Here is a 22662-nt window from a genome sequence, read left to right on the forward strand (position 1 = left end):
ATCCTTTCATAATGCCCCCTTCCCCTGCCCAGCATTGGAGATTGAACCCAAGGGCACCCTACGACTAAGCTACATCTTCAGCCCTTTTAATTTTTGATTTTGAAACAAGGTCTCACTAACTTGCCCATGCTGGGCAACTATTTAATTTAATCTGGAAGGAACAGATTAAATTTAAGATTTGAGACAAATTACAGTGATTTCAGTTCAACAAATACACTCAGTTCATTCAACAATTCCAGGGATGCCAGGCACTATTTGTCATGTCATCTCCTTGGACATGGGGTAGGTATATCAGTTTTTAAAAAAAAAAAAAAAAAATTATAATTTTTCTGTTTTAGAAATAGTTACAAATTTTGAACTTGTGATCCTCCTGCCTTAGCCTCCTGAGTGCCTGGGATTACAGGACTGCGCCACCACACCTACACCTAGTTCCTACCGTACTTTTAGACTGGAACCTCCTAACTATATTTTCTGCTTTCCACTTTTGCCCTTGGATAATCCATTCTTCACACAGCAACCTGGGTAATCATTTAAAAATGGATCATGTCCTCCTGATTTATTCAAACTTTTCAGTTGCTTCCTAGTGACTTGGGGTAAAGTCCATTTGCCATGGCCTACTGTGATTTGGGTCTCAATTACTTGCTCAACTTTCTTTCATTCTCATGTGGATTATTAAATTTTAGCCTAAAATGTTAACCATACTGCTCTCTGGTGTCACTGACCTTGGTTCCTTTAACATGCTAGACTTTTCCCTTGTTTTTGCCTTTGTTCTTGCTTATCCCTGTGGCAGAATGCTCTGCCCTTAACATCTGCTTAGTTGCCTCTTAATTGTTCTGGTTTCAGCTCAAGTGTGATCACTTCAGAGAGGCCTACCCTGATATTCCCCCACTTACCTACTCCATCTCCAAGGAGATGACATGACAAATAGTGCCTGGCATCCCTGGAATTGTTGAATGAACTGAGTGTATTTGTTGAACTGAAATCACTGTAATTGTCTCAAATCTTAAATTTAACCTGTTCCTTCCAGTAATTTGTTTTAGTACTTCGTTATGGATATCAGTTTTATCATTTATGATAATTTTTCTGTTTTAGAAATAGTTACAAATTTTTGGTATAGTTTGTGAGGATATACACATCTATGGAATATTCATTATATAGTTTTGGAAATTACTTAATATATGTTGATCTCCTTTGATTAAACCCTTTGGATATGTGAGTAAAATCCTTGGACAGGTAAAAGTGGGTAATTTTTTTAAATACCTTATTCTAAGGACTGGCATTAAAAACTTAGAAAGGCACTTTGAATATTTTTAAAAAATGCACTTTATTTACCAGTAGGTGGCATTCTTGGTCATGATGATTATTACAGAGTTTTAGAATTTTAAGAGAATAGCTTTTAAAAATTAAAATTTGCTTCCAGTTGAGAAGTAGTCTATTCAAACAGCATAGTCACTAAGATGTATTCTATCGTAAAGACAATTTATTTTAGCAGTAGCTGTCTAAAACAGCAGAACAATATTTTATATTTAACTGTATAGCAGTTAAATTTAATTGGGGAACCTGATCTCAAGTGACATCTGTCATTTTAGCCTGTGACTGTGGTTGTACTTTTTTCAGTATGGTAGGATCTCAAACTGAGCAGAACCATAAGGAACCACCAGTGGCCAGACAGGGCAGGTGGCCAACAGATGGCAGGATGAAAACAGTATAGAAAGGTATTTTATGGGGTGGGTATCCTAAGTTAAGGAGGTGGGTATCTAAGCAGGAGGATGAACAAGAGAAGCAATAAGATAAAAAAAAAAAAGAAGTGGAACCATGAGGGGGAAGAATTGAGAATGGCCTTGCTGTGAGGTCATGCCTCTGATTACAATGAGCCTTTCCTTTCACAACTGATACTTACTAGGTCTTTTTCTCAGTTTCCTAAATCATTGTTTTTACGTGTTGTCCTTGTCCCTGTTATCACAGGAACTTGGTGAGAATGTCAGTATAAGGAAAAACTTTCCATGGTCCAGCCAGTGTACATCCAGAGATGTCAGTGTAATACCAGTGGCAGACTGTGTCAGTCAGTGAACCAGCCATATCCTGAATGACTCCTAAAATCTCATGGACTTCTAAAGTAAGTTTCACCTTCTTTTGGTGATGAAAAATCATTTTTGGTTTAGCACATTTAAAGGAGAGAAACTACATTTAGTAATATTGCATGAGGTGAAAAAGGCCTTATGCTTTTTTTCCATTTACTAGAAAAAAGTAGCCCATGGCATGTTTATTTGTAATCAAGCTGCATCATACAATGGCAAGAAGAGTTTTTATCTAAAGACTAGTTACGAAGCATTGGGCTTTTTAAAATCTGATTTGGTTACAGCTGACTAAATACATCTGACTTGTATCACCACCTGATTTAATCTTATGCTATTACAGAAGCAGAGCAGATTTAAAAAAAATTTTTTTTAGTTGGAAGATGGACATAATATTTTTATTTTTATGTGGTGCTGAGGATTGAACCCAGTGCCTCACACATTGCAAGGCAAGTGCTGTACCACTGAGTGAGCTCCAGCCCAGAGAGTAGACTGACAACTGTATTTGACCTGATGAGCACCATCCAATTCTTTAATATTTCTTGCCAGAAATTAGTGCAAGAGAAAGACAAATTTACTGAGGTTCCCAAATATTTAAAAACCAAAACATATAAGAATACTTTTCAGAATATCCCAAACTAGAAAATATCCAAAAAGGCTACTAATAGAGTAAACAAATTTTGCAGCTTGTATCTGCATACATGTTCTCTTTTGATCTCCCAAATCGGCCACATGCTGCATGATTCTGTCTTCAGAGGACTATATATATGACCATATCTTCCATTCTGTAAGATTATAATGCTGAAAATTTCCTGTTGCCTTATGGCATTGAAGCCTTTGTAACATCTCAGAACAGCATGTTACTCATGCTTGTGATGATGCTAGTGTAAACAAACCTACTGTGCTGTCGCTTATATAAAAGTATAGCATGTATAATTATGTACTGCTGCTTGTCAATTGACGTTTATTTTATTATATGCAGTGCTGAGAATTGAACCCAGTGCCTCATACATGCTAGGCAAGTGTTGTACTGCTGAGCCACAACCCTAGCTCTTGTATTGCTACTTGTAAAGTTTACTATAAAGCAATATGCTGTGTTATGCTGGCAGCAGCCTTTTATCTCATGGTTACTGCATTTCTTGATTGCATTAAGAGGCCATGTTGAGTAACCTATGCTGTGTAGGTTTGTGTAAGTTCTATATGATGTTTGTATAATGACAATATCATCTGATGAAGCAGTTCTCAGAATGTATCCCCATTATTAAGTGATGCATGACTGTGTTGTTAGCATCAAGAAGTACTTACATGCTGTACAGTTACACTGAATCGGTTCTGAATGATTGCAAAAATTGTCAGGTAAAGTCAGGCCCTTTGCTAACTGAACAACTCATAACTGTACCAACAGATTGAAACTCTTTTTCACTGTTTCTTTAAATAGTCTGATGTTTCCCCAATTTTTCTTAAAATCATTTTAAACTTCATTCTTTTGTTTGCCCAGGAAGTACCATGGCCTGTGCTGCTTTCTTGATTTCTGGGTTGTTGCGAGGCTATGTGGGAGCAGTCTGCACTCGGGCTGCTGCTTCGAAGTTGACATCCAGCACTTCTCGCCCCCTTACTTTCACGAGGTGAGTCATTAAGCCTTCAGAGCTGCTGAGGGTTGCGTGAAGCATATCAGACTCCAGAAAGAGGCAGCATCTTGGCTTAAATATGCCTATCATTAATAGATCATTAAACTTCTGACCATTTTATAGGATCCATAATATGTTGTATTTTGGATAACTGTGATATTACAGGGGAAAATAATTTATTATTTTTATGAGGATAATACTTAATAACCTAATTTTACTTTTTATTAAAGCATAATGAAATCCAAAAGGAAAACTGATCACTTGGAGAGAACTGCAAGTGTCGTTCGCCGGGAGGTCTGTATCTTTTGGGCATGACAGGTTTTTCTGGTTGGACAGTTTGTGCATGGTTATGACAGGCTTATGGGGAAGGCAAGTTTGTTATTTTTCTTAAAATTTCTAAGGATATGTGATAAATAATTTGAAAAGATGACAAAAGTCTTCAATTTTTCCTTTAAGCTTGAAATGAATGGGTTAATTTTTGAAGGCTGGAGTATGGCAGCATTAAGGGAAATATCCTCACAGGTTTGATGTTTAGAGTTACTTTAGAGATAGAACTACTTAGAGAGTCTATATTTTATGAATACCTTATCATTTCTTTTTTCTTTTTTTTTTTTTTGGACACCGTGTCTCCAAATCCTTGTTCATCCATACTTTAGAACCACACTTCCTATTTCATCAAGGGAGAAAGCACTAACATCTGAGAAAGGAAGGTGTACAGTTTTTCCACCATATTCAGACTATAGAGAGTTAATCTGCCACCTGAAGGGGTGTCAAGGGCTGAGAACTAAAGGATCCTCACCCTTTACCTCAGTGAGTAACTATTTTCATTTAAAAACGTAAATGGGATATTTGATTTTGCGCTTTTGAGTGTTTTTCACATATTCAGATACGTTTAGCTTAGTATTAGGAGTCTGTTTAAACTATTAAAAATAAAAAGCTTTTTTTACACTTCTACGAATGTGATCATAAATTGTATTGGCTTAGTAGTTTTAGTGTTAATAGAAGGAGATTCTGTAACGTTTAGGCCCTACTTTAAATTAATTTAAATTTAATTCTGCTTTCAGAAAATTGCTTTGGGATGGACTGAGGGTAATGTTTGTTCATTCAGCTTCATGGTGTTTTGTTTTTTTTTTGAAAACTGGTTGAGAGGCTTGGACTGTGCTCTTACCTGTCAGTTTTGAGGTAGATAAATTAGAGAAGTGTTGCCAAACTTTTTAAGGATCAGATGGCAAATATTTTAGGCTTTATGGTCTGTATTGTTTCATTTACAACTACTAGCACTAATTCTCATGTGAATTAAGAACAAGTTGACAAAGTTTGACTATACTATATTGGATAACATAAAATCGCAAGTACAACAACTACCAAACTATCTTTATAATGTGAAAACATCCGTGATATGTACACAATTTGGTGTGACAGTTCTAATAAAACATGATTTCCCAAACAAAGTTGTCCTATATGTAATGGTTGCCAGTCACTGAATTAGAGTAGTCATTTTAGAATTTTATAGGACAAAATTATTGGGACTTTGGGGTAGGGGTGATTTTGGAAGTTTAGGACAAAGAAAATTCATGTAAATTCTAATAGTTTGATTGAAAAGTTGAAAATTTTGGTGCTCAGATATCAGAAAATTATAGGATTAAAATTCTAATCAAGTAATTACTTTAGAGAAAGGATTTGTCCAATGGCAGTTCCTCTTCTCTTTTGTTTCTAATTTCCATTCTTCTAAATAGACTGAGAATTGGGAGGAGATGAGAGGAATTGAGGAAAAGCTAGGTCCACCTCCTCAAGACATTCCTAGCCAGAGAGCAGGGCATGGTTTTGGACTTCTTGATATGAACAGACCTTGGGTTGTAACAGAGCTTGCCTTTAATGCAGTTGTACTGCACAAAACTCCCACAGGTCCATATGCTCTTCACCTCAAGCTCATGAGGTAGCCTAAGGATAGGAAGCCATCCACATTTTACAGAAGAGGAAACCTTGCTCAGGAGATGTCTTACAGTTTCTCCCAGGGCCAAAGGAAAGCTCCAGCATAGAATTTCTAGGCCAGAGGATCCTGTTTTCACTCTGGGAGTGACTAAAGATTGGAGCAGTCATTTGCTAAGAAATATTCTTTCAGCATTGGACATTGTGTTCCCTATGGAAAATCTGGGGAATTACAATTTATGATATTAGTGCTTCTTACTTTGGACTCTAAATGTAACCAGTCTGAAGTCATGCTGATATAGAAAGCTGGACTCTGAATTGAAGGACATTTGATTGTATTGAAGTTCACATTTTCTTTTTCCCCTTACAAACCAAAGAATAAGCAGTCTGGGTAACATTAGAAATGTAAAGAAGATAATTATAAGAGTAGAAATATTGTAAATATTGTAAGAATTGTTCAGGCAAGGCTAACATTTTACTAGAGGAGTCACTGTATTTGGCGACTGCAGAGTATTGGCCACTGAGTAAGGTGTATGCTATTATCAATTTGGGAGAGTTTAGCAATGAAAACAATTTTTAAACTTCTTATGCATTTGTTTGGAAATATGCCAGATACTGAGCTAGGGGCCAGGCATTGAAAATGATACAGATCCCTGTGCTCATATTTTAGTGGTGCTTTGGTCTGAAGAAATGACTTTATGCACCTAATTGATTTTGGAAAAACCAATTTTATTGCAACCGTCAGTTTGCTTTTAGAAGCCCTTTTCATATTCTACAAAGCCTTAGTGTATTGTTGCCTTTTGATTTTCAAAGCATTTAATTATATAGTAGGTTGATACTTGGCTTGTCACAACCACCTTGACAGGTGTAGGGGTCTTTACTCCTGTTTCACAGGTGAGGGAATTAAGACTCAGCTATTTAGATAGGATTATCCTGTTTTCTAATTTGTCTGATATAGTATTGGTTTATGCCTTTTATTCCTAGAGTAATTATTAGTAGTACTGCCTTTTACTCTCAGAACTGTCCCATCTTAAATTGTATTGTTGGCCTGAGTTTAAAGAACTTCTTCAAGGAAGTGGAGAACCCGGCTCTTGAACTCAGATCTTAATCAAATCAGCTCTTACAACAAAAAAGTGGGGCAGAGTTTTGTTGAGCAGCATGTTACTGGGCGTAAGAAAAGGGAGAGTTACTGAGGTACGGTGAATAGTCAGTAAAGCCAAAGGGCCAGGTTCCTGGGGTGGAGGCTTTTGAGGATCCTATGGTTCCCAGTGCTGGTCTTCCAGTGCTTGACTTGTGGTTTTGCTCAAGTGGGGGTTTGAGTGGGAGGGGTTGCCTAGTAGGAGAATGGATTATGTCCTGACCTTAACCTTTACAATTTTCTGCTCATCATCACTCACGTATTTTGAGGAGATTCTATGGTCCTCTGTGAAGAAGGGGCACATGTCTTTAATACTTTTTTTCAGTAGTTTTATACCTAATTTGCTTTGATTATCAGAGCTTGATGGTCAAAGAACCTTTTGAAGATTAACTAGCTGGGACAAGCAGTGCTTGGTACTCCTAGCCTCACCACAGTGTCCTCAGTGACAAAGCAGAGGGTGGTAGAGAGGGACCTTGGGCACCTAGCATCTAAAGTAGTTGTAGGAGCTGTAGGCAGGCTGGGCCATAAGCTCTTGTGAACTCCCAGGGAAGGATAGACAGTCTCGCCCTCTGGCAGCTGGCCTGTGGCTCTTAGTAGTGTACAGGTCACTGAGTTGGAGCCCACAAAGGAAATAGAGGCTCCTTGGGGAAAGGCATAGCTTAGTAGCTCTGTAACCACATTATCTTACACAGTGCTGACATGCTATAGACACTCAATACTTGTTTCATTGGGTAGAATAAGCAAGCATTAATCCCACTGTAGCTGATTACCTGTACTGCCTGATGAGTCACTTTCTGAAGCAGGAATGGTGGTAATATTCATCTTGAGATGAACTGATAGTGCTTATATAGTCTATCGTTCTTTACAAATAGAAGCTATGGAAAGCAAAATTTGCCTGAACTACTGCTGCTTATGTCCCAAACTGGGTAGTCTCTAAAATGTTGTGGCAGTGCTTTTCACTGACACATTTTTGTTCAGTAAATGAAGCAAATTTAAGAGGTAAAACTCTTTTCCCTAAGGGGCCTAATCAAATAAAATGAATTTTTATTTTAAATTCAGCCAACATGTATTGAGTGCCTGACATATGCCCAGCACTGTTCAGGGTACTAGGGTTATAATAATGCATGAGGCAGCCAAGGTCCTTGCTGTTAGAGGAGCTTTGTTGTGGTGTGAATACCCCAAAGAATGTCACATGATATACACTATGAAGGAAATAAAACAGGATTATGGGAGGCAATAGTGGCCCAGAGCAGAGTTACCATTTTAAATCTGTGCTTAACATTTGAGCTGAGACTTGAAGAAGGAAAAGAGCCAGCCATGTGCATAGCATTCCTGGCAGATGCCACAGTTTTGAGGCAGGAATAAGCTAGGCAAGTTCAGAGCAGAGTAGGTATATGAGAGGATAAGAGGTAGACAGGACCTACCTACAAATCACTGTGGGCTTGGATAGGGACTTGGGATTTTATTCTGAGCACAGTGGAAGGTGTTAAGCGAGAAAGAATTTTATTTCATTGTAAAAGAGTAATTTATTAGCTTGGTCGAGTGTTGGGTTTTTGTTGGGCTTTGACGCCAGGATGGAAGCTATTGACATAATCTCAGGAGAGATGCTGGTGGTGGTGGTGGTGGTAGGTTGGAGAGCAGGAGAGGTACAACCAGTGGGATTCACACAGTGGGTGGGTGGCCGTTAGAGAAGGAGAAACCAAGGTGATTTCTAGGTTTTGGGATTTGAATAATCTGGGGAGATAATTTGACGATGGTGGCAAATATTCACATAATGGAGAACAGCATGTTTGGAGAAGGGAAGGAGCTCAGTTTGGGTATAACGTGGGGTGGGGAGAAGCAGGTAGAGTTACAAATGACATAAGATTAACTGAGTTTTTTTTTAATCAGTTCATAACTATTGATTCTGGGCCATTAGTACATGGAGGTGCATTATACCATTTTTACTGCTTCTATATATGTTTAAAAGTTTTCATAACAAGGGAGAACATTTGGGAGGAAAAAATGGTTGTGTATTGAAAGTTAATTTTGAAATGGAAACTCAAATAGGCAGTTGTATATATGAATTTGGAGTTCACTGCTGGAAACAGTCTAAGCCATATAGAAAGGAAGAGGGCCTGGGACTTAGTATTGGCTATATCAGTAATTAGAGGCCACAGAAAATAGCAAGGACCAGCAAAGTTGATGGAGGAGGGGGAAGCCAGGCAGGAGGGAAATCAGCAGTGTTGTTGAAGCCAGGACAGTGTTTTAAGGAGGGAGTGCTCAGCTCTGCTAAGTTCTGCTGGGGGGTCATCACTTGATTTGCCAGAATGGGGAGTGAGTGGTCAGAATGACTGGCCTTAGTATGCTGTTGAGAGTGAGAGCATGGCTGGTTTGCATTGGAGAGAGAATGGGAGGTAAGAAGGTGGAGGCAGAAACATATATAACTCTTGAAGGGTTTTGATGAATGGGAGCAGAGAAATGGGATGATAGCTGGGTGAAAGACTTGTTTTTCTTTGTTAGGTTTTGAGAAGCAGCAAAACAAGTTCTTGGATTCAGATCTTTGCCACTCACTGGCTCTAGGACCTCAGTTTGTGCCTCTGTAAAGTGGGGATAATAAGAGCTTACTTCCAGAGTTGTTGTGAAAATTGAATATGTGAAGTGCCTGGCACATAGTTGCTTTCATCTCTACGTGTTTCCTGCTGCTGTTGATGTCTGAGATGGGAGATGCTAGAGCTTACTTGTAGTCTGGGGGAGAGCCAGGAGGGCGATGCAGAAGAATGGCTGGTTGCTGGAGTGAAGGTTCAGGAAGGCAGAGATGAGGCGAGGCCAGGTGGATAGGTTAGCCTCTGGAGAAGTAAGGCCATTTACCCTTCACGCTAGAGCACAATGTTGACTAACATAAGCCACTTAAGAACTACAACATGATGGAGAATTTTGTGGTCTTTGTGAGTAAATCACTTGAGTAAAATTGCCTTTTAATCAGGGTCCTACAAATCAGATTGGTATTCTGACACCATTTAAATAATGTCTGTTCTCAATAATTAGTTTCCCTCAATTCTGAAATTTTTCTGAACTCCAACTTTGTTTTAAGTTTCTAAATATTTAAGCTAGAAAACAGCTAAACAGGAGTGAACAGGGGAAGGCAATCAGGTTTCCAAAGACCTGTTTCCTGCACAGAGACTTTTGCATGAGCAGTAACATCAAAATATCCTCCATAAAACCAACTTTTTAAAAATAAATGTGATGGAATTTCCTTTTAGATGCTGACTCGGTCAGAGCATTAAAAATGTGTAACAGTGAAAGCTGGCAAATGTGTTGTTATTTTATTGAACAGTAGAAGAGTCTAAATGTTATTTTATGGAAAACTTCATTTCCTGCCATGTGTTTTAACTTAGGACATGGCTAGTTGAGGTTTTAGTTGTGAAATCCTTCGATCCATTAAGTATAAGAGCAAATACCAATGTTAAAACAGTTTCTCCGTTATATTTTACTTATTCAATAGAAGCAAAAGGGTGGTGTATAACAAGAGCCACAATTACAGATCCTAATTGTATGAACTAACTTCAGAATGAATATGTGGCCTTTGAAAAGATTTCATTAATGTTTTTAATCCTCAGTTTTAGAAATACTTTTGTGTGTATAATATATATATATATATATATATATATATTTGTATTAAACAAAATACAGTTGTGAGAGGGAGACATGTCTTAAGATCATGAATTGTGCAAGGCATTTTGTATTTCAATCATGACAGTTTTTTTCAGATTATTAAGATGAATAGCAATATCTACATCACTGTTCATATTAATACCAAAGGATGTAATGCATCTGGGAAGAGTTTTGGTCTTAGACACTATCTAAATGAAACTATCCCTTAATCAGTGTAGCTTTTTTACCTTCATTAAATTTTGGATGTTGAGAAATGATTAATGATTTCATTTCACATAGTCTGTCATTTTATTGTGGAGCATTCTTACATGTCACAGCTAACATTCAGGATAACATAGTCTTCCTTGCCACCAGGTGGCTCTTGTGGATGTGTTTAAAGCTTATGCATATCTCATTTTGTGAATCCAACAGATGCCAGTTAAGCTATTAGAAATGAAATAATATAGCTCTTGGCTCTGTTTTTACAAATTATTAAACTGAAAGAAAATAATATCTTTGAAATAACATTTCTTTTTCATAAACATAAAAGGGAAGGAACAGAGACTTGTGATAATTCTCATTACTTGTCTTTGAAATTAGATACTTAGAATGTGTAGCAAACAGGAAGATATCAGTTCTTCTGATACAGACCTTGCCCTCTTCCACATTTTTGAACATGAATCTGGATTCTCTGTAGTGTTGACCCCCTTCCCACCACCCTTTTTATTTTTCTTGTCATGCTAGGGATTGAACCCAGGGCCTAACACATGTGCTGTACCACTGAGCTACATCCCTAGCCCAGCTAGCCCTTTTTAAGCAACAAAATGCTCCAGAATTTCTACCAACCTTTGTTTTGGAAACAAATTTTAAGGGACTTTTAAATTTTCTTTCATTCTGCAGATATTTCCTGAGCCTTACTACATGTTGGGCCCTGGGTTTGATCTAAGGAGGTGATTTAGAGATGTATTCTATTCGGTACCTAATTCAGGAGGCTGGTGATCTGTGATGAAAAGACATGTTCATCAGTATTTATAATTTAGTATGTGCTAAATACAATAAGATAGGCAATACATTGTATTGGTAGGGAGAGGATTGAGAAGGTGGAGTGTAAAAGGAAGACCTCAGGGAAGGGGAGAGTATTTGTGCAGGACATGCAGGGGTGGATAGGACTTGACGGAACTCAGTGTGGTGCATGCTGTGAGTAACTCAGGAAGAGTTTTGGAGGTGGACAGATGTCAGGTGCCGTTGAAGGAGGAGCTCAAGGAACTTAAACTGTTACGAGTTCCTAGGCCTTTTAGTTTCAGTTTTTTGTTTAGTTGTGTGGTAGAGCCGTTGAAGGTTTTTGGGTTTTTGTTTTTGCTGTGCTGGACAAGTGCTGTACCACTGAGCTACACCCTGGCCCCTTTGTGAATTTTGAGCTGGGGAATAGCTTGATTTGGAATTTTATCCATATTCACCAATTGGATGCTTTGAGAAACACAAGAAGGAAGCCAAGATAGCAATTAAAGTGAAAAGAAAGAAGTTATCAGCTATCACAGAAGGGGTGGGCAGGGGAAATAAAAGAAGAAATGAATTCATGGAGCTTATTTGTGCTAGGGACAGAATGCTAGAGTCAAAGTTTGTATATCATTTGAAAATAGATTTGACCATGTCAAGTCCAAGAGGGATCCAGAATTGAAATCCTGGTGTGGAAAGGATATGGTTTTTCAGGGCTCTGTGAGTGCCGAGGAAATCTTCTCCATCTCTGCATCCCCATTCTAAGCACAAGATTCTGGTGTCTGGAACTGAGCAAAGAACATGGTGAATTTAATTCTGTTCTTGAGTATACTGTTGGGATAGTGCTGCCAGTTGATTAAGGGCCAACTAACCTGGGTTTGAATCTTGACTCTGCAGTTCCTAGCTAAGTGATCTTGAACAAGTATTGAACCTTTCAGTTTTCTCATTGTAAGGTGAAGGATAGCAACATTGTCTCTTGAGATACAGTATGATTATTCATATCAACTGAATGTGCATAAAACATTTAACAGCATCTGGTATATATCCAAGGTAAAGGTTCCTCAGGTATTGACTATTGTTACCCTGGATGGTATAGATGTGATCCTAGAATTGGCAGAAAAGTGGTGATGAGAAGTCAGCAGGGGTTTGGAAGGACCTGGGGATTGCTGAGGGCCTCAGCCTGGAGGTGGGAGAGGGAGAGGAGTGAGGCCCTTCAGGGAAGGCTCCCACTGAAGTGTGGAATAGAAATAAAAATGGAGGGGGACCAGGTCAGAGAGGCAGGAGTGACCTAAAGAGTTCACTGTCATCTAGCCCAGGCAAGGAACATGTTTCAGGATGGAAAGTACTAGATTCAGAGAGATCAGGGAGGGTTGGAACTGAGACTGAACATTGTGCTTTTGCAGGAAGACCTTGACTAACCTGGGAGGAAGTTACAAGAAAACAGAAGCCTGATTACCTGTGGTTAAGAAACATCAAGGAAAAGGGGAGTTTCTGTAGGGTGAAGAAGAACCAATCATCTCAGTAGAGGAAGGAATGGAAGATAAGATTTCTAAAATATCTTAAAGACAGTATGGCGTATAAGTTTGCACTTGCAAAATAATTGATAGGATGTAAGTGTGGTACAAGCTCACCACAGTGCACAGTTGTCAACCAAGTGAGTGGTCCCCTTGGGAATGTGCAGTGGCACATATATTAATAAAGCATAATATATAATATAAGCAAATATTCACACATTATTAGAATACTTAACACTGCCCACCTGCATTAAGTCTTATTAGGGCTTTTGCATGTATTATCTCATTTAGTCCTCACAGTAACACTGTGAGGCATAGGTGTTACTATAAGCTGCTCAGAGTCACACAGCTGCTAAGTGGTGGCACCAGGATTAAATACCAAGCAGTGTAACTACAGAGTTCCTTCTGTTAAGAGTCATATTCTGCTGCTGCTTTTGTTGCTGAATGCTTAGGACAAGCCAGTGGCATTTGATATCATGTCTGATGAAACAAGAAGGTACTAGAGAGAGGGAAATTGAATGTGATGGAAAGGACTGATGTTTGCTGATAGAGCAGTATTTCGGAGGGGTAGGTGGGTCTAGGTTGTGCTAGTAGAGGTGAGTGCTAGTAGAGGGGCAGTCATGGAAAATCAAATCACCATGACTTGATCTCCAAGTGACAAGGAAGAAAGGATCATCAATGATACAGAAAAAGAGAGGCAAGGAATTTTTCAGGAGAAAGAAAGAAGATATTTTAGGAGATATTTAGAGGTGGCGAGAGAGATGACCATCCAACATGAGAATTGTCGAGTGGATTTTTTAAAATGATCTCCCACTGATGGTTTGATTAGACCTGGTAGACCTATTGTAGAAAAGGGCCAAAATGAACTAGAATTAGGGTGGGAGGTTCATTGACCTTGGTGGTTTTCCAGCGCACCCTTTGATGGAACTGTGAAGGTTGCCTTCCAAGGAGGGGATTGCATTTGGTCAACTGCTGCTGCTTTGATTTGCTGCCACAAGTGGAGTTGAACCCAAGTAGGAGGTTGAAGAAAGAGTCTTATTGTCTTTCTTTATCTTTTGAAGATATTGCATGTTTAGAGGAGGAAGAGAAAAAAAGAAACACAAAATGGAATGAAGAATGAGCAAATAGAGATATTTTGAAGTTGAGGGTTGCATAGTTCTTGAGCTGGTCAGTTTTAACTAATTTCTAGAAACCAGAAACTAGAGATAATTGCAGGCAAGGGCTCTTTCTGTTGCACTTGTTGTTTTTAAGGTCTTGAAATGTGTATATTTTGTAAAATATAATATATAAATTAGAAGAACTAAACAAAAAAACATGAGTATAAACCCAGTTTTTCTATTAAGATTTAACACAGTTACTCTATAAAATTGCTTAGAAAAGGGGAGAGTGTTTAGTGCTTGCCTTTAATTTCTGAAATTAGTTCATCATGGACTCTACACATTGCAGAGCAACAGTGGGCCTCATTTTGTGCAGTTGTAATGGAGCATTTAGAGGTTAGGCAGGGTTGCTTATGGGTTCTGATCCCCAGTGCTCTTCGTGCATGGCATGTGACATATACTCATTAGACAAATGCTGGTTAAACAACCACACTAAAAGATGATTTTTTTAGTAGGTAGAATAAGATTAATATTATAGTATGTCTTTCAAAAAGAAGTTGTTTAAGATTTATTCACTTGATGGCAGACAAACCCAAAGCAAAGTATACTTTACCTGGTTGAATGATTTTCGAAAGCAGTATCTTTGTAGACTTCAAAAAATCTTAGTTCTCAGAAAGCCCCTGGTTGCCTATTAGGCTGTGTACACGCTAATCTAAGCCACAGCTTATCTCTGGCCATAGGTGGTGGCAGCGGCTAAGGTGTGTGGAGCTGCCAGTGAGTCGCCTTCAGTGAAGAGCCTCCGCTTGCTTGTTGCGGATAAAGACTTTTCCTTTAAAGCTGGCCAGTGGTAAGTGGCTTTTCTTTTTTTCAAGGGTGTATATTTAAGAAGGTGTCATCAGATTGAAGGGATTATCTTTTCGACTTCTGTGGCTAGCTGTTCCCATTCCCACAGAGGAATTCTAGGCTATTTCTGTTCATGGTGTGCCTTTTCTAGTATGGAGAATCTAATTCTTTTCTTAGCTTGAGCCCACTTCAGTTTTGACCCTGTGGCCCTGTCTCTCAGTCATATAATGGAAACCGCTTTGAGTTTTCCAGTTTCAAACAAAGAAGCTAGTTCTAGTCCATGGAATTGACAGCTCTGAGTATTATGTTCTCAGGAATGCATCCTAATAGAATACACTGCAGTCATCTAATCTGCTTGAGTTTTGTGTTGCTGGGGATTTGTACATTTCTAAAAGTCTTTTTTTAATGTCTAATACAGAGTTGACCAAGCCGTCTGAAAAGAATAACCAGTTATGTCATAGAACTAACCATCCTCTTGACTGAATTCCTGTGTTACTCATACCTTGCCTGGGTTAAGTTTAAATATTTTGCTTAATTTACTCACAGGATTCCCCAGTCAGGCCCAGCTCACACACAAATCTTAAGTCTGTTCCATTCCACTCTGAGGACTAATCAGTATGCTGACAAGCTAGCAGGCCAGCTGTCCCACTGTTCCTTGGAATGGCCTCACTGAGCTGCAATTCAAGTTGAATTGTAAATAAAGCAACTTGTATTTCCCTAGGAAAGGTGTGTTTGGGTGTGTGTGTGTCCTTTATTTAAATAAAGCATTCATTTCTAAATGAGTTTTCTGGTATGTCAATCTCCATAGTATTTCTTAGGAGTCACTTGACTAATTTTGGCAGTCCATCTGGAGATGTGGTTTTGTTAGGAGGAGGATGTGTGATAATAGCAAGTGTGATAATAGCAAGAGTTAGCAGTCTTGTGTTAATAGTTTGCCTTTGAATTTAGAACTAGAAAACAAGATGCTGATTGCAATAATTTGCGTTTGTGAAGCAATTTACTGCAATCTTTGCACATGTTCGGTGATACATATTAAATCCATTTTGGCAGTTTTGGGGGTGGGCAACATATTTACCCTTCAAAAATGGTTTAGCAGTTATTACGCTGAAAAGTGAAAACTTTCATTGTAATGATCTGTTGTTCCATATTTCCTTTCTGTGGAAGTGTTTGTGTCCTGTGCATAGCATTGTCTCCATGCCTTCAACTCTGAATTATTCCAAGACTCTGACTCCAGTCTCCTGGGTAGAAAAAGCCTGAGCCTTGGTTATAATGCTCCACCATGGTGTGCCTGCACGTGCATTAGCTCTTGCAAACTGCAATTCTCTGATAAGAAAAATGTCATCATTCCCTAGCCATATATATAGAAATGGGGTCCCATTGTGATTCCAAAGAGAAAATTATTCAGGGTCGGTATTCCAGTCCAATAAATGGATTTGGTCACTGACATTAGAACTGGTTTTAGTGTGTGTCTCAGACTTTTGCTTCAGAAGTCATACAGGGGATGGTGATCACTGGTTGATTGGCAGTGACCCTTTTCCTCCCAGCTGTGGGTCTAGCCTTCAAACCCTCCCCTTTTAAAAGACTTCACCCTTACTGTTGATTTATTATATATCTGGGGTTATGAATTCTTTTTGGTATTTGACTTTATGATTACACAATGGCCATTTTGCATAGATTGGTGTTGTCCGCCTGTTCTTTGCTGTTGCTAGGATTGGTTTGTGTTCTAGGGTTTTCTTAGATGAACGGGTTAGTAGTAACGTCCATGTGGCATTTTGGAGAAGGCAAGGATTAGTGAAAGGAGTTAGGATGTGGCTGCCTCCCAGCCAGTGGTGATCAGAGTGGAGAGCTGCTTGAGGTGAAGAGAGGATTGCTGTTGGGCTTATCTCTGGGATGAGAGATTGGGCCATTGTCCCACGTCTCTGAATTTTTGAGTGACAGCTCCTGACACCTGCCAAACTCTCAGAATGAGGTTCCAGGAGTAACTTTAAGTAAATAAATGTTGTCCATGACCAATTTGACCTCTGGCTACACATCCCCATGAAGATTTCTTCAGCACATAGAGAGAAGTGCTAGATCACACTGCACTGTGTTCTAGCAAGTCAACCCAGAGAGAAAGGCCAAAAGGAGAAACCATCTCAAAAATATCTTTCCTATCAGCAGGGTTATAGCTCTTGGACTCCACTTACCAGTAGGTTGACAGCTTGCTTATTAGAAAGTACCTTCTTGGTGAGTCCTGCTCTTGACCTTGTCATTGCTCTTCCCTATTTGTGGAAAGATTGGCACTCCCTCTCAGGGCTGAAGTGTGGCACTAACAGTCCTCATGCAAGATCTTGATTGCCCTGTTCCACTTGCTGCCTTCTTCAGTGGCTGCACTGCTGAGGATGGGATCCATCCCCAGAGGGGGAGGCATCATGGCCTCGTGTTCTGGAGACTGCCCAATTCATATTGAAGACTACCTACCTGCTAGGTCTGATGTGGGCCTTTTCCACATTTCTCTGGGCTTTGGTTTTCACATCTTTAAATAGGGAGCAATAGTATTCCTGTTTGGGATACTAAGTGTTTTTTCACAGTGGATAATATTAACTTCATTAGTTTGGTATTATTTTTTGTTAGTATGCTAGTCAGCTCATCATCACTATAGCTAAAATACCTGATAAGAACAATGGTTTCAAAGGTTTCAATCCATGGTTAGCCAGCTCCGTTGCTCTGGGTTCAAGGTGAAGCAGAACGTTGTGGTGGAAAGGCATGGCAGAGGAAAGCTCAGTTTATGAAAGCCAGGAAGCAAATAGAGCAAGAGAGAGAGTGACTGAGACTGTGACTGTTCACTCTAGGAGCCAGGGACAAGGTATAATCCCAAAGGGTACACTCCCAATGTCAGTTCCTCCAGCAATGTCCCGTCTGCCTATAGTTACCACACAATAATCCATTCAGATTATCAATCCATCAGATGAATTAATTCACCATTGAGGTTATAGCTCTCCTAATCATTCCACCTCTGAACATTTCTACACTGCCAAACATGAGCTTTTTGAACCACATGTTATATTCAAACCATAATAATTAGTATTTCACCCAGTCAGCTAGATTATCTGTGCTGGTGAAACCCAGGGGTCAGATTCCAATTCTTAGTTACTTGGCCAGTTCTCCTGCAGGGAAGATGTTGGTTCTGCCTACAGAACTGTGGGCCAAGTCAGAGGGTGAATGAGTGCATACTGCCAAATGACGTTACTGATGGTGCTGTCAGTGATCAGTCCGTTCTGGGCTGTCTAAAGGAGGATGCCCAAGAGGAAGCAAGGCCAAAGCATATTTGCAGCAAAAAGACTTTTAGTTCTGATATAAATTTCTTTGCTAGAAAGCAACTTTGGGAACTACTACCCCACCCTTGAGTAGGGTCACTGTGTTGTTGACAGCATACAAACTACACAACTGGATGCAGCAGTGTTGAATTTCACACAATTACACAAAGAAAGTGCATTCCCTGGCTCTTTATCTACCCTCTGTCCTCTGTTGACTTGTTCTAAGACTCAGTTTAAGTGGCTTCTTCTCTCAATTCCTTCACTCCTGGTGGTATTGACTGCCCCTTCTCTGATCTGTCTCCCTACCTTAATATTTTATCAAAGCCCACTTACTTGTATTTTTGTGATTTCTTTCCCATTAGAATGAATTTGTTGAGGGCAGGAACCAAGATACCCTTAGTTTCTGTACCTCCCATTGCAGTGCTGTCTGTCGTAGGCAGGTGGGTGAGGAGCTTTGAGTGCTGTAGCAGAGGACTAGAGTTTGGGATCTCATAAATATCATCATTTGACTATGGTTGGCATGCCCTGTGTGCTGAGCACTGGGATCACCTCTGTGGATAGGACTTAGCTGCCTGCTTTGTCAAAGTTGGACACAAATGTGTTGCTTTACTACACACCTGGATCCCTTTTCTCAGTTCTGCTTATACATAGTAGATGCCTCTGCTCATGTTCCTAGAGTGATTAATCCTACAAAGGGTGTTTTTTAAAGGTTTGTGTTTAAAGTTTAATTCTTTTATGGACAGGTGTTTTATGAAATATGTAATGTGCATATTTTCTTAAATACATTAATATGGGACTTCTAATATAATTTGAATTTTTTGTACCTTTTAATTTAGGAGTTGTTTTCTTCTCCGAAGGTAGCTTTCCAAAGGTGAAAGGGATCAATCCTTTTTAGTAATCTAAGGAAAAGGAATTTATCACCATCGAGCAGCAGAGGGTGCTGTAGTTCAGGAGATGAAGCAGCAAAAGTAGCTGTTTGTTTTTTATTTATGTACCTCCTCTCGGATAGCATATAGCACACATTAACAAATGGGAACTATATAGCACACATTAACAAATGGGAACTATAGTGTTTATAGTTTTTATATTGCCCCAAATGAAAGGGAAGTTAAAGTATTCACAGAGAAAAGTCAAGTGAAAATAGGTAGAAGTAGATGAGATGGCCCTTCCTGGAACACTTCCAATCTAGAGCCCTTTTGGGGGGATGGGGTGGGAGGGAGGGTACTGGGGATTGAACCCAGCAGTACTTTACCATTGAGCCACATCCCCTGCTTTTTTATTTTTTAAAGACAAGGTTTCACCAAGTTGCTTAGGGCTTCACTAAGTTGCTAAGGCTGGCTTTAAATTTGTGAGCCTTCTGCCTCAGCCTCCTGAGCCACTGGGATTACAGACGTGCACCACTGTGCCCGAATAGAGCTGGTTTGTTGTTTTTTTTTTTAAACTATCAGAAATGAGCAAATGTCTAAGGCTGTAGATTAGAGTAAAATATATTTTAAGGTCATAGACCAAACTGATAGAAAGCCTCTTGTGCTTTTCACATAAGCTGTGTGTAAGAAAACAAATGGAAATGGGATACTTTCTGTTCTTGATGGCAGAGAAATACCTAGAATGGGTGTTAAATCTTCCTAGACACGGGGTTGAGAATTTTTCTTGGTGCTGGGTTCTAATACATTTTTCTGTCGTTTTCACAAGATTTGTTGCATTTCCTATAATCTGCACCAAAAAGGGTTTCTGTGGCATAGAATTATTGGAAGCTCAAAACTCCTAAGAGTTTTAGGCTGTAAGATGTGGTTAGAAGAAAAGGAGAAACAAGCCATGACACAAAGCCACGTCAGCCTATTTAAGTTTGGCAAATACCAGCAAAAGTGTTTTTGTGCTTCCTTCCTTGTTGTACTTCTTTAAAAAGCATTTTTTGAGATAAGTGAATTTTATACATTAAATTTTATGTAAAGAGTACAATTCACTGGGTTTTAGTATATTCACAGTTGTTTATCAGCCTAATCAAATTTTAGGACATTTTCATTATCCCACAAAGAAACCCAGTACCAATTGCCATTCATTTCCTATATTCCTGCCCCCTTAGATAACCATGGATCTACTTTCTGTCTCACCGGACACTGATATAAATGGAATCATAGATTATGTGATTTTTTTTTTTTTTTTTTTTTTTTTCGGTGAGGGATGTACCGGGGATTGAACTCGGGGTCACTCGACCACTGAGCCACATCTCTAGCCCTATTTTGTATTTTATTTAGAGATAGGGTCTCACTGAGTTGCTTAGCGCCTTGCTTTTGCTGAGGTTGGCTTTGAACTTGTGTTCCTCCTGCCTCAGCTTCCCAGGCTGCTGGCATGGGAGGCATAAGCCACTGTGTCTGGCAGATTATGTGATCTTTTTGTGACTCCTTTGCCTGGCTTCTTTCACTTACCATGATTTCACGGCTCAACTATGTTGTAGCATATAGCAGTACTTCATTTCATTGTATGAATATATTTTGTTTATCCATTCATCAGTTAATCAACACTTAGATTGTTTCCATTTGGGGGCTATTGTGACATTGGTGTACAAGTTTCTAAATGGACATATATTTCCCTTTCCCTTTAGTGTGAACCTGAGTGAAATTGTCAGGCCATATGGTAGGTAACTCAACATTTTCACGCACTGCCAAAATGTTTCCTAAAGGCTATGCCATTTGACATTCCTAATAGCATTGTATAAGGGTTCCGATTTCTCTAAACTCTCACTGAAACTTGCTGTTTTCTGTCCTTTGGATTATGGCCATCCTATTTTATATGAAGTGGTAGATCATTGTGGATTTGATTTACATTTTCCTAATGACTAATGATGTTTAACATCATTTCACGTGCTTACTAGCATTTTTAATATTGTTTTTGAAGAAATGTTAGTTAAAACATTTGCTCATTTAAAATTTGGGTTTTCTTTATTACTGAGTTAGAGGAGTTCCTTATATAATTTGAATACAGATCCCTTAATAGATGTATTATTAAAATCTTTTCTCACATTCTGTGGGTCGTCTTTTAACTTTCTTGATCATATTTGTAGCACAAAGTTGTTAACTTTCATGAAGTCTAATTTCTCTATTTGGATTTACCCTTGTGGTTTGGTGTCACATCTAGGAAACTAATGCTGTGAAATCTACTCCTGGATTTTCTTCTAGGAGTTTATGATTTTGGCTCTTAAATATTTAAGTCTGTGCTCCATTTTTATGTGTGTATGAGACAGATGTCCCTACATCATTTTATTTTTTGCATATAGATATCCAGTTGTCCCAGTACCATTTGCTGAATAAACTATTCTTTTTCCATTGATTTATCTTGGCACCTTTGTCAAAAATGAATTGACTGGCCAGGTGCAATGGCTCATGCCTATAATCCCAGCGGCTTGGGAGGCTGAGGCAGGAGGATCGAAAGTTCAAAGCCAGCCTCAGCAAGAGTGAGGCACTAGGCAACTCAGTGAGACCCTGTCTCTAAATAAAGTACAAAATAGGGCTGGGGATGTGGCTCAGTGATTGAGTGCCCTTGAGTTCAGTCCCTAGTACCCCAACAAACAAACAAACAAACAAAAAACCAACCAAACCATAAATTTAAGGGTTTATTTCTGGATTATTAATTCTTTTCTATTGATCTTCATATCTGGCATTGGTTACACCAACCAGTACCACCATGTCTTCATTACTCTAACTTTGTGGTAAGTTTTAAAATCATGAGGTCTGAGTCATTTAAATTTATCCTTTTCCAGGATTGTTTTAATGATTCTGGGTTCTTGAATTTCCATTTGAATTTTTTTTAAATTGTCAGTTTCAGCAAAGAAACCAGGTGGGGGCTTGGTAAGGTTATTGCATTGAATCTGTAGATAAATTTGAGATGTATTGCCATCTTAGCAGTATTAAATCTTCTAATCCATGAACATGGAATAGCTTTCCATTTATTTAAATCTTTAATTTTTTCAACATTTTATAGTTTTCAAGTCTTTGTTAAATTTATTACCAATTATTTTGTTTTTTTAAGTGCTATTACAAGTGGATTTTTTTAATATATTTCACATTTGGATAGTTCACTTCTAGTGTATGGAAGTGTTTTTTTAATATACTGAAATACTGCAACCTAATTTGCAGTTGTTTAATAATTATATCTTTTTAGTGAATTCTTTTGGGTTTTCTATGTATGAGATGACACCCTCTGTAATTCCTCCTCTCCAATCTGAATGTCTCATATTTTCTTCTCTTGCTTGCTTTGGCTAGAACCTCTAGTGCAGTATTGAGTAGAAATGGTAGGAGTAAATATCCTTGTTTCGTTCCTATAGGGAGGAAATTTTCTGCCTTTCATAATTAAATATAAGGTTAGCCATGGGTGTTTTGCAGGTGCCCTTTTTAAGTTTGAGGAAGTTCTCATTTATTCCTGGTATCTTTAGTGTTTTTATTGTGAAAGAGTGTTGCATTTTATCACATGCCTTTCCTGTATCTAGTAAGATAATCATGTGGGGTTTGTACCTTAT

At 38.7% G+C, this 22662-nt stretch overlaps 1 protein-coding gene across 7 annotated transcripts in view; it reads left to right on the forward strand.

Annotated features, from left to right (window-relative positions):
- The window catches only part of Oxnad1 (oxidoreductase NAD binding domain containing 1), a 63869-nt gene that overhangs the window by 3635 nt on the left and 37572 nt on the right, over positions 1 to 22662 (forward strand). For all 7 annotated transcript variants that reach the window (XR_006853511.2, XR_006853510.2, XM_046453002.2 and 4 more), the window contains exons 2-5: positions 1966 to 2116; positions 3574 to 3700; positions 3934 to 3997; positions 14751 to 14857. Coding sequence is in view for 5 of the 7 variants with exons in the window: in XM_046453002.2 (XP_046308958.1) it covers positions 3582 to 3700; positions 3934 to 3997; positions 14751 to 14857 (290 nt within the window). In the remaining 2 variants the exon portion in view is untranslated. The remainder of the gene's footprint in view (positions 1 to 1965; positions 2117 to 3573; positions 3701 to 3933; positions 3998 to 14750; positions 14858 to 22662) is intronic.

The sequence above is a fragment of the Marmota monax genome, unplaced genomic scaffold (assembly GCF_021218885.2).
Source record: "Marmota monax isolate L192 unplaced genomic scaffold, Marmota_monax_Labrador192_F-V1.1 WCK01_AAM20220418_F8-fsc00042, whole genome shotgun sequence".
Lineage (NCBI taxonomy): Eukaryota > Metazoa > Chordata > Mammalia > Rodentia > Sciuridae > Marmota > Marmota monax.